This window comes from Oncorhynchus mykiss, chromosome 20 (assembly GCF_013265735.2).
Source record: "Oncorhynchus mykiss isolate Arlee chromosome 20, USDA_OmykA_1.1, whole genome shotgun sequence".
Lineage (NCBI taxonomy): Eukaryota > Metazoa > Chordata > Actinopteri > Salmoniformes > Salmonidae > Oncorhynchus > Oncorhynchus mykiss.
The window spans coordinates 17273359-17285910 of record NC_048584.1 but is presented as its reverse complement, the minus strand read 5'-3'; the positions used below and the strand labels follow the sequence as shown (position 1 = coordinate 17285910).

Here is a 12552-nt window from a genome sequence, read left to right as displayed (position 1 = left end):
AGCTATGAGTAACGGATGAAGCTAACCAAGGAGTTAAACCTTTCTAAGTCCTTAGTTAACATTAGCACAATAAGGAAAACGTCTCTGCTCCGTCCACACTGTTCTGTCTCTAGGTTTAATTTTCTTTGTCAGTCTTGCTTGTGCTTCTAACATATGTTTCTAAACCTCTTCTTGTTCATGATGGAATCATTGTTTTCCACTGAGTGGTTTCTTCTACTTTTGAGGAGGTGGGATCCAACACATGTAGTCCTATATTGTCAAGAACATTCAAGCCAATATATTCACTCACCCTGATAAAATATGTTTTCTGTGATTTTGCTTATTATCTGTCAGAGAAAATACGAGGACATAGAGACCTCACATTTCAACAAAGGAGGTCAGATTGGGTTATCATACCGAACTCCTATTTCTGCCCAAGCAATTCATTATAGTCCTACTTTGCGCACGCTTGTTTGACACAATGGTAAATGCCTCTTATCTATTACCAACAGTTTATTATTGCATACTGATAGATCATTCTTCTTCTGTCACATGCAACAGAGCACACTCCTCCCCCTCTATCGTGTGAGTGGTTTAAAGTTGATCCTCTCCAACTCTGATTGGTCGACCAACTTCTGCTCAAAGACAAAACCTTCAGACGACTCCTCTCTTTATGCACTAGGATCAGTGAGCCAGAATAGAGGTAGGGATGCTCCTTTAAAACTGTAGCTGGAAATCAGCAAGAAGAGGAGGGTACCGTGCTATGGAGGTTGCCAAGAACAGCAAAATACAATTTGCTTAGATAGGGGATGGTGGAGATTCCCATGCTTAAAGGTTGAAGGGACTGCATCTTTGGAACATTTACGTTTTTCTCATTTGTAGCACGTACTGAAGGAAATGGCTATTTCTTGGATTTACAAAGTTTGGATCCTACTCTTACCCATTGTTGACTGCGCTCTGTCCAGTTATTCCGAAGACCAATGCAGCTGGAGGGGGAGGCAAGTACACTTTATATATTTATCAATGATCAGATCTTAATCGGATCAAGACCAGACAGTTGTTGGGCTCAATTAAATGTTTCCAGTGCCTTTGCAACAAAGTATCACGCGCGCTTTGGGGTTACAGTCTTGCAGAGTGAGATAGTTTAACAGCATAACACTCTATGATTAAAAAAAAAAAAAAATCCACATGGCACGGTCCTTCGGTGACCAATAGGCGGCACTCCTTTTTTTCTGCGAATGGAAACCTCAGTTCAATGTGTATTTTGAAAGAATGTTTTAATAGTTTTCAAATGATGCACTTAAAATGAGTGAAATGCACTCCATGCAACATCGCAGGCTTGAAAGGTTAATCTGTCATTCATTTTAGCCCGATTTCTTTGATGTTGCAAGCTCTCCCTCAGTCCCTCAAGTTTCCCCCACATCTAAAGCCTACACCAAAACCACATATCCTGCAAGGTTTAGTGCAATTTCCTTACAAGCGGTATATTGGTGACTCCAATTTTCAAGAGGACAACTTCTGAGGACTAGTCTGTCTGGCTTGGAGGTCATAGAAGTCCACTTGTATAACTATCTCCTTTCTCTCCCTCCATCTTTCCATCCCACAGTGGTCTGTCCCAGCAGCAAGGCAGTGTGGAGCAGATCTCCCTCCACTGTTCTGAGGGTGCTCTGGACTGGCTCTATCCTAAGGGGGCGCTCCGCCTCACCCTGTCCCCCAGGTTGCCCTCTGCGGCAGTGGGGCCTGGGGGAAGCAGCTCGGGCCTGATCACGGCCTGCGTCAAGCCCTCCGAGCACTTCCACGGGGCCCAGCTCTACTTGGAGAGAGACGGGGTCCTGGAGCTCCTGGTAGGGGACCGTCTGGAGGAGTCTCCGCCAACCCGGGTGCGCTGCTTCAGCCGCCTGCCCGGCGAGAAGGTGGCCCTCTTCCTCCAGGCCACTCCCCACCAGGACATCAGCCGCCGCATTGCATCTTTCCGCTACGAGCTGAGAGGGGATTGGACTGTGCGCCTGTCACTCGACTCAAACCCCGTCAGCAGTAATGAAGGTCAGTTGGACCTAGGAGGGAGCCAGCCATGTTGGATCAGTCTGGGTCATGGAAGTGTAATTTGGGCTGAAATGGATAAACATAAAAGCGTGAACTATAAAGATTTCTCTCAACGCAAAGCAAGCAAAATAGTGTTTGAATATGCTCCTTGATGGGCCTTACAAACAACTTTTTAGAATTCAGTTCTCCTCTCCCCCACATATTTCCTGTATTTCTCTTTGTGTGCGTCTCTGAGTCATATTCCATTATATTTCGTCAAACACCCCCTAAAGATGTTTCCGTACAAACAGACCTGCTTTTTGGTGTTTATTTTCTGTTTTCTCAGTGTCCAGGCAGAGTAGAGTGGGGGAAGTGTCCTCTAGTTTCCCTGGAAGCATAGGCCTACAGGCCCTGTCCCCTGGTTTAGATTTGAAGGCGAATGGAGAGAGGAGGGGGAGTGTTAGGGGGGGGACAAAAGCCCAGTATTTGGAGCCTTCTCTCCAGAGTTTACAACTCCTTTCAATGGAGAGTGTTTTCTTAGATTACTGCCATTGCCTTGGCGACAGGGAGACCTCTGCCCCAGCTGAGATGCTCCCCACTTTTGTTGAGCGGCCCCTCTTTAAAGAGGCTTGGTTCTAGGAATACACCCCCTCCCCACTCTACACACACACAGTTATTCTGGTTGGGCATGTGGGGAGGTTCTCTATGGGCCAGGGAGAAGGCAGGAATGTCATTTATCAGACATTTTCACTAAGAAGAGGGGTGGGTTAGGGGGTGTACTTATTGGAACTTGCAAGGCCAGCAACTTGCAAGGCCAAAACAAATGCCAGGGTGTTTTTGTACAATGCAATGCAGCCAGGGTTTGGTAGTGGTGCGTGGGTAAAATCACTGGGGAAGTCAAGCCAGGAAAAAAGCCATATTACAACCTATTTCGTGATAATTGCATTGTTTGCTCTATAACCCATCCATTCATACACCACGTGATGGACAATAAGGCAGAGACAACAAAAAGACAAGTCACACATTGGTGGAATAAATTCAACCACACACACCTTTGTTTCATCACAAAACCGGTGAGCAACGTGCATCTGGTGAAGTCCATAAAGCAAATATTGCATGTAAAACAGTTGCTTAACCATGTTGCAGGTCGTGTAAGTTAATGTTTCTAACAGTTACAGCAAGTCAGCACAAAGAAAACAGGAGCACTGCCTCTGCTATTCCAGCACCATTTCAACTTAAACATTTTTTTACATTTTTTTTTAACCAGGTAGGCTTAGTTGAGAACATGTTCTGGTTTACAATTGCGACCTGGCCAAGATAAAGCAAAGCAGTGCGACACTGACAACAACAGAGTTACACATGGAATAAACATACAGTCAATAATACAATAGAGAAAGTCTATATACAGTGTGTGCAAATGAGGTAGGATAAGGGGTGTGAGGCAATAAATAGGCCATAGTGGTGAAATTATTACAGTATGGCAAATTAAACACTGGTGTGATAGATGAGTGTGCAAGTAGCGGTACTGGGGTGCAAAGGAGCTTAGTAAATAACAATATGGTGATGAGGTAGTTGGATGGGCTATTTACAGATTGGCTATGTGCAGTGATCTGAGCTAGTGAGGGAGATATGAGTCTCTAGCTTCAGTGTTTTTTGTAGTTCGTTCCAGTCATTGACAGCAGAGAGTGGATTTTGCGACGGATATGAAGCGAGGGCCAGCCAACGAGAGCATACAGGTTGCAATGGTGGGTAGTATATGGGGCTTTGGTGACAAAACGGATAGCACTGTGATATACTGCATCCAATTTGCTGAGTAGAGTGTTAGAGGCTATTTTGTAAAAGACATCGCCGAAGTCGAGGCTTGGTAGGATAGTCAGTTTTACAAGGGTATGTTTAGCAGCATGAGTGAAGGATGCTTTGTTGCAAAATAGGAAGCCGATTCTAGATTTAATTTTGGATTGGAGATTCTTAATCTGGAAGGGGAGTTTGTAGTCTAACCAGACACCTAGGTATTTATAGTTTTCCACATATTCTAAGTCAGATCCGTCCAAAGTAGTGATGCTGGATGAGTGGGTAGGTGTGGGCAGCGAAAGAGCATGCATTTAAGAGCAGTTGGAGGCCACTGAAGGGGAGTTGTATGGCATTGAAGCTCATCTGGAGGTTAGTTAACAGTGTCCAAAGAAGGGCTAGAAGTAGACAGAATGGTGCATAGAGGTGGATCAGACTGTCGGCCGAACTTTCAATCTTGTCCAATAAATGAAAATGGAAATGTTTAGTTTCTATTTTCTTAGGCCTAGATTCGATCAGATCAATCGTTATCCAGCAACATGATGTATGCAGAGAAAGGAGTCGGCCGAGGATTGAACCCTGTGGTACCCCCATAGACTGCCAGAGGTCCTTTAATTTGACACACTGAACTCTGTCAGAGAAGTAGTTGGTGAACCAGGCAAGGTAGTAATTTGAGAAATCAAGGCTGTTGAGTCTGCCGGTAAGAATGTGGTGATTGGCCAGGTCGATGAATACAGCTGCACAGTATTGTCTCTTATCGATGGCGGTGATGTCGTTTAGGACCTTGAGCGTGGCTGAGGTGCACCCATGACCAGCTCGGAAACCAGATTGCATAGCGGAGAAGTGGGATTCTAAATTGTCTGTAATCTGTTTGTTAACTTGGCTTTCGAAGACCTTAAAGGCAGGGTAGGATAGATATAGGTCTGTAGCAGTTTGGGTCTTGAGTGTCTCCCCCTTTGAAGAAGGGGGTGACTGCGGCAGGTTTCCAAACTTTGGGGATCTCGGACGATAAGAAAGAGAGGTTAAACAAGCTAGTAATAGGGGTTGCAACAATTTCAGCTGATAATTTTAGGAAGAGAGGGTCCATATTGTCTAGCTCTACTGATTTGTATGTGTCCAGATTTTGCAGCTCTTTCAGAACATCAGCTATCTGGATTTGGGTGAAGGAGAAATAGGGGAGGCTTAGGCAAGTTGCAGTGAGGGGTGCAGGCCTGTTGACCGGGGTAGCCAGGTGGAAAGCATGGTCAGCTGTAGAAAAATGCTTTTGAAATGATCAATTATTGTGGATTTATCGGTGGTGACAGTGTTTCCTATTCTCAGTGCAGTGGGCAGCTGGGAGGAGGTGCTCTTATTCGCCATGGGACTATACAGTGTCCCAGAACTTTTTGGAGTTAGTGCTACAGGATGCAAATTTCTGTTTGAAAAAGCTAGCCTTAGCTTTCCTAACTGCCTGTGTATATTGGTTATTAACTTCCCTGAAAAGTTACATATCGTGGGGGCTATCCGATGCTAATGCAGTACGCCACAGGATGTTTTTGTACTGGTCAAGGGCACCAAGGGCTATATCTGTTCCTGGTTCTATTTTTTTTTGAATGGGGCATGCTTATTTAAGATGGTGAGGAAAGCACCTTTTATAGAATAACCAGGCATCATCTACTGACGGAATAAGGTCAATATCATTCCAGGATACCCGGGCCAGGTCAATTAGAAAGGCCTGCTCGCTGAAGTTTTTTAGGGAGCGTTTGACAGTGATGAGGGATGGTCGCTTGACCGCATCAAATCAGCTAGGCTATATATATTGTATATGATTAGCCGAATACAGTGAAAACAAACAAAAGATATCAACTTTTTAGTCCAGTGTTGCTAAATATCATTTGAGTAGAAAAAACATGTTGACCTACCCTGCTTGTGGACTAGATGAACACCTGCCATCCTCCTTGCTTTCATGTTGGCACAAGGGTCTGACTGTCATACAGTAGTGTACACTTTTCTATGCCCTAGGGGGCTTGCTAGCCTAACTTTCTCGCATGTGCAACAATGAACCAGCTAAGTTAGCTTGTTAGTTAAACGTGAGCCTGCTACATATTGAACTTCAATCGTCTCAAGCCAGTGGCAAAAGGAATTCATTTATGGTTAGCTCAGAATAGCAGTTATAATCATTGGCCTGTTTGGAAAATAAGTAAAAACACCAAGTCCATCCATGGCAGATTTTTTTAGCTAGCTAGGTACTTCAGGACAACTATTTTGCCTCCCTATGTGGGCCTTCTGCTGCACCAGAACCACCAACCATTGAGCTCAGCTCAATGCTGATTGGCTAATTATTTATAAACAAATGTATCAACAGGCCAAATACTTGCTGGCATTAATCAATCAAAATGCTTCTGCGGCAACATGTCACACTATTTTTGTCCAGACAGCATCCAGATGCATGGGCTACACATATCTAGAGAGAGGTGCTGTTTCCCTCGCTTGGATGATTTCTCCAGTAAGATACAACCAATTGCGAATTGAAGGAATATTATGAAAACACAATGAGACGAAAGATAAATTTGCCCAATACATTTTTTGGGGGGGAAGCCTGGCTTCGCTTGGCATCCACGAATACACACCACTGGCTGTGAATGAAGCCGTCACAACACCTAGGAAGGAAGTGCTTTCTGAAAAAGTGTAGAAGTGGTGCTCTGCCCATTTAAATATTTTAAAGTTCTCCACCCTCCTCTCTTGGCCCTGTCTGGTTCTCTTTGATGAGGTGTGGGTGCAAACACCCTAGCAGGATCTAGGTGGGAGGTAGGGTGGCTGATTTAATTTGGCTTTAAAAACGTTTGGGGCCAGTGGAGTCTCACACCTTTTTAAGTTTCACTGGCCTTCCTCTCCGAACCGCAAAAGTAGCCGCTGTCTGAACACTGCGGTGTGTATCTCTCTGCATGGTGGTTTGTTCTGGCTATTCATATCCCGCCTCCAGAGCATTTGATCTTCTTTATAGGCTCACCTCCACCCTTTTTTGTGTCCTTTATGTGTGCAACAGGATAGGTTAAAGCTCAACTTTTTTTCTTTTTTTTTTACATAAAGCTTTGAAATATAATAACTTAACCATGTCATACCTACTTTTTTGTTTTATGTGATTTACAATATCAAACAAGGGAGTAGGCGAAGAGTGGAGGGAATTGGCATGGTTTGATTAGTGGAGCTCCAACTGACTGGTTCTTTCTCCCCCCTCTCTCCCCAGGTGCCTGCAGACCCTGTAACAACACAGAGCTCCTTATGGCTGTCTGCACCAGTGACTTTGGTGAGCTCTCCTCTTTTACAACCTCCTGTTGTTGTCCGGGCTGCCATTATAACTTGCCAGACAAGGAACAGTTTGACAGGGGTGTGGACTCGAGTCACATGACTTGGACTCGAGTTACAGATTGGATGACTTGGGACTCAACTTGATACAGAATAAAATAACTTGACTTGGAGCCTCAAGATGGGACTTTGACTTGAGACTGATGACTTGAAATTATCTGGCCAGGGTTTGTCACTTATTTTGTGGCACTTCAAGAGCAAAAAAATCAAACAAGCAATATATCATGACAGGTCAACCAATAGTGGCTGAGTCTTTGAAAGCTGCATCCTCTGAAGATTTATGGCGATCCGCTATCTACAATTTGACATTTTGCGCTTCACCTGATCCTATAGCTGTACAGCAAATCTATTCACAAATCTATTTGCTATATATATCAGTGGTTCTCAAACAATCGCTGCGCAAATGTGGCGTGTCATTACAGCCATAAATGGTGATGCATTTTCAAAACGGAAGATACTGAGCTTTACATGTGCATATTGAGCTTAATGTCATTGGAGACTCGGACTTTGACTTCCATGTGACTCGAATAATAGTGACTTGGTCCCACCTCTGCAGTTTGGTGTCACTGCATTTTCTACCCCAATTCAAACTACATTTACTTCAATACAAAATGGCTAGAAAAGCCATTCAGTTTCAACCAAAAAAAGTAATAATTTTGTGTCACGATTCAGGAACTACAAATCGGTTGTCGACTCATCTTAAAGTAAGGGTACCCCAGCTAAGGTTGGGCTGACAGTGATCCAAATTCTCATCCCTTTAAACTATGCAGAGGTGGAAGTATGTAGAGGTGAAACTGAACAACTTTTTCCTCCAGTGCCCTGAAGTTTCCCTAGCCCCTCCCCCTTCTGGAGATACTGTAGTGGACTAATCCCAACCCCACCCCCCTGAGACAGTGCAGTGGACTAATCCGCATGGCTCTAATCGGGCTGAATTATGCCGGGATTATGGAACTGTTCCAGGAAGTTCTCCAATACTAATTTAGCCTCTGATGGGCTAGGATCCTAGTTACTTTTTTATTACTTCAGCTGTTTTTTTTACAGCGAAAACATGACTGGTTTCCCAGCAGTTTCAAAAATGTTTTTAGAAGATGAAGAGCAGGTATTCAAGAAAAGTACATTAATTCAAATATATTTCCTCCAACTTAGTCCACATTTTGTTGAATTATGATCTTTATATTTGTAACTGCTGTTACAAACTAATCTGGGCAATAAGGGCTTGTGACTAACTGGTGTCTCTTCTCCAGTGGTGCGTGGTAACATCGAGGCGGTGGATGAGGACAGCGAGTTACGGGCGGCGGTAATAAAGGTCAGCACCACCCGAGTATTTCGCCAGAAATATGCCCTGTTCACCGGGACAGGCCGCCTGACCCTCTCAGGCGAGATCAGGACCCTGCTGCAGTGTGGTGTCCGGAACGGGGCAGGAAGCTTCCTCTTCACCGGCCGCATACACTTCGGCGAAGCGTGGCTGGGCTGCGCGCCCCGCTACAAGGACTTCCTCCAGGCCTACACTCAGGCCAAGTTGGTCCAGCAGCTACCCTGTGAACTGGCTGTGGACTGAGCAGACCACCCCAAATCTCGGCTGACTACTTCCCTGTAATAGGGCTTGCCTCACAATGCAGCCTTAACTCAATCAACCTGTCCTCTGGTTTGCCAAACCTCTGAGTGAAAGGTGAAGAAGATCGAAGCTCACCCGATGGTGTAGCTTCTTAGTCTTCCCCAAAGGACTGTCCATGCCCAACTCCTCATTCTTAGCAACATTCGCAGTGCAATATGCAGTCCTGTGGCGATATGAAGGACACCGTGGGGACTAGATGAGATTAAATAATTTGGCACGGGACAAATTTTCCAGATGCCAATATGCTTATTCTGAATTCTCAGAAGAGCTTTCCGTAACAACAAGCAACAATTTGTCAGGCATGGATTCAGAGCTATTGAGTGTGACTTTGTCTTTTAAACTCAGGAAACTATGTGAAAAATTCTGTGGTGAAGTTGGTCTGTTTTAGAAGTTACACAATTGCTATTCCAGTAATTAACCACAAGGCTGTGGTGTTTTTCTATGGTAGTCTTCAAAATGGCCACTCATTTTATTCAATGTTTTTTGTTTGGGAAATCTACCATTTTGTGTCCAAGATGTTTGCACAAATGTGTAGTTGAAACAAACAATGGTGGACTATTCTTAGTGTTACAATTCTTTATTGGAGATTAGGGAGGGGATTTCTCTTTTTCAATTTTTTTTATTTTTTTTATCGTAATTTGCACTGATAAGGGAATGATCTGGAATGTCTTGATGCTGCAAGCACTGAAAACCAAAATGAAAAGCTGATTTTATGTAGCGTAGAAGAGGTGTGATCAGAACTTAATATATGTACAGATATTGCTAGCACATCTTCATGCTAGGCTAGGGCTGGCACATGTTAGCGCTAGTGTAGAAGGTTCAAATCTTGCTTCGCTCTAGTGCTGAAAGCACTTTCACAACATTAGTCAACTCGGAGAAAAAAAATCTCAAGGTAATAGGAGCTTGTGGGGGAAATTCTGCCTTTTAGAAACCTGCATAAATATTTAATGAAGAGTTTTTATGATGCTGCTGACTTCCAAGATTTCATTGTTATCTCAGTTTGTTTGAAAAGTTTTATATGCTGATTTATTTTAATTTGAAACTGTTTTTCCAGTTGAACATAATTATTTTGCAGTAGTGTTTCCCATTGCAGCCATTTTGTAGTTATTCATACCCATTTTCCACATAAAAAAATTGCCACCTGTAAGCCTAAGAAAGCTGTCTGCAAAATTCTAACAAAACAGATGTCTTGATATTGAGATGCTGTAAGGCCTACTGGCCCAGATTTATGTCATTGTTACTGTATTAATGGGAGTTTGAGGACATTTTTTATGTTTGTCAACAGTTGTAGTCCCACAACAGCAATATTCCTAACTGTAAAAGTCCAATGGAATATGTCTCAAAGCTGGCAGAAAGAGTTGCAGTAGCGATCTAATTTTCACAAGCATGTGTCCGAAATGTTGATCACCATGTTGAGCCGTGGAAACCTCAAGCAATTTTGTCCAAATATCAATACTGAATTCTTCAAGCAATATTCAATGTATTTGCGTAATAGTCTTTATACCAGTTTTGGGGTTAGCAGTAAGTATGTCTGGGATAAGTTACGAGGGGGACAAAACAGGTCTGTTTGGCAATTCTGGTCAGTCAAAAAATGTCACGTCTTATGTGCACTAATCGATGAAGGAAGCGATTAATATCAAATTAACGTGATGTGCTGAAGTGGTATATAAAAAGAAATACGCAATACTGCCATGTTTGCTGATATTGTCAATCTGTTTCTGTGTGATTTTTGTGTTCATACCAATGTGAATGTTAATATGTAAATAAGAACATCTAAAACAAACTACTTCTGGAGGGGGGAAACGTTTTTCATTATTGTGGAGTGTTTATGTTGTCTGTGACAAAGTCTGAAAAGCTCATTTGAATCTCATGGATTTTTCTTGGTTGCTTCTTTCACTTACTTTTTATAGTAAAGTTGTATAGTTGTACACTTTTATAGTTCTCGCTCATGCACACATCTTTAAAACGTTAGGCTAACTGAGACTACAGATGACCATGGTTGAAAAACATGGCCCAATTTCATTACACTGATTTCAAACCACAACCTCTAGTTGTCCCTTGGATATATGTGGGAGAAATATAGACTTTTCCAACTATGTTAAGTCACTATAAGTGTCCTTAATCCTGATCTCTGAGGGCCCAAAATGAATTGCTTGAATGAAAGTGAGGTAGAGGGATGCAAACAGACCTAATGGGTTGCAGGGAGGGAGTGAGAAAAGGACGGTTGGAATTCTGTTGTGCTCTGACTCCCGCTTTCAGTAAGCAATACATTACCATTAAGGGTAATGTAGTGTTCGGAGCGGGCTGGGAGGAATGATGATGCCGCAGTCGCTCACTCTGTCCTCATGCCAGTCAGCCAGGTTTAAAGGGTTATATACTCCCTCTCAACCAACAGAAAGCAAGACTGAACACAGGGACTTAAATTAAGTAAGGGAATACCCCCCCCCCCCTGAAATGGACAAAAATGAATGGGAAGTCATTGGCATTGGACAAACCATATACACGGTGTCCAATACCACCCAATGTGGCGTTGATTCGTGTAAAGTTGATTGCAAATGCCATATGGCAAATGCCAGTTGTAACACTTTAAAAATCCAACAGGTGGCGAGTGCGTTCTACTTTGGTTTTTCATATTGGAAATGCAACACAAGTCAACATCCAAAAGCAACATTTTGAAAAAGTGAATTTTTTTTCAAAAACCCCCCAAAAAGTGTTTTCTGGACCGTTTTCAAAATTATTTAGATTTTTTTGTCAATTACACATGTGTAAGAACTGTATGAATATACTTTTATCCAATTTTATTATATATATATTTTTTATTACTCACGCATAAGGCATATGTTTTGTCCATTTGCAATATGATTTCATAGGAAGTCAAAAGTCAAAAGTCAAAAATAGCAAAATTTTATGAAAAACTTCACACACCCTTAAAGTGCTTTCTGGACCGTTTTTCAAAATTATTTCGAATTTTGTGTCAATTACACACGTATAAGAACTGTATCAACAGACTTTAGTCGTATTTTATTATCATTTTTTTTTTTTTTACTTGTGCATAAGGCATATGTTTTGTCCATTTGCAATATGATTTCATAGGAAGTCAAAAGTCGAAAATGTGAACTTAAAAAAAAAAAAACGTATCACCCTCGTAAAAAAGTGCTTTCTGGACCGTTTTTCGAAATTGTTTTGATTTTATGTCAATTAATCATGTGTAAGAACTGTATGAATATACTTTTGTAAAATTTTGTTATCATAATTTTTTAAAATGTTTACTTGTGCATAAGGAAGATGATTTGTCCATTTGCAATATGATTTCATAGGAAGTCAAGTCACTTTTTTTGGGGCCAAATGCCATAAGAAATTTGACATGCTCAAAAATCCTGCAGAAATGCAAAATTGACTGGCCTGATGAACTCGGGATGGCCGGGCAGTGATTGTTGTTCCTTTCCATCACTCGTTGTGTTGATTTCATCATGTCCATTTGGTGATGTTTTTTTCACTATTGAATTGTCAACTTTTGTTATTATAATTCTTTTTTTCACTTGTGCATAAGGCATATGTTTTGTCCATTTGCATTATGATTTCATAGGAAGTCAAAAGTCAAAGTCAAAAGTCACTTTTTCTTTGGCCAAATAACATAAGAAATTTGACGTGCTCAAAAATCCTGCAGAAATGCAAAATTGACTGGCCTGATGAACACAGGATGGCCGGGCATTGATAGTGGGTCTTCTCCATCGCTCGTTGTGTTGATTTCATTATGTCCATTTGTTTATGTTTTCTCACTTTTGCAAAGTCACTGTGCATTT

At 42.2% G+C, this 12552-nt stretch overlaps 1 protein-coding gene across 1 annotated transcript; it reads left to right on the top strand.

The window, feature by feature from the left end:
- Positions 1 to 640: 640 nt before the first annotated feature.
- Positions 641 to 11461, top strand: LOC110499076 (meteorin). The gene is made up of 4 exons (XM_021575960.2): positions 641 to 977; positions 1586 to 2022; positions 7016 to 7075; positions 8379 to 11461. The coding sequence occupies exons 1-4, from the start codon at positions 877 to 879 to the stop codon at positions 8690 to 8692; spliced, it is 912 nt and encodes a 303-aa protein (XP_021431635.1). The 5' UTR covers positions 641 to 876; the 3' UTR covers positions 8693 to 11461.
- The last annotated feature ends 1091 nt before the right edge of the window (positions 11462 to 12552 follow it).

Excerpts from the sequence above, each read along its gene's own strand:
- LOC110499076 (XM_021575960.2), top strand. The coding sequence starts at position 877 with ATGGCTATTTCTTGGATTTACAAAGTTTGGATCCTACTCTTACCCATT. Across the intron at positions 978-1,585 it reads CAATGCAGCTGGAGGGGGAG|TGGTCTGTCCCAGCAGCAAG; the intron begins GCAAGTACACTT and ends TCCATCCCACAG. Across the intron at positions 7,076-8,378 it reads TGTCTGCACCAGTGACTTTG|TGGTGCGTGGTAACATCGAG; the intron begins GTGAGCTCTCCT and ends TCTCTTCTCCAG.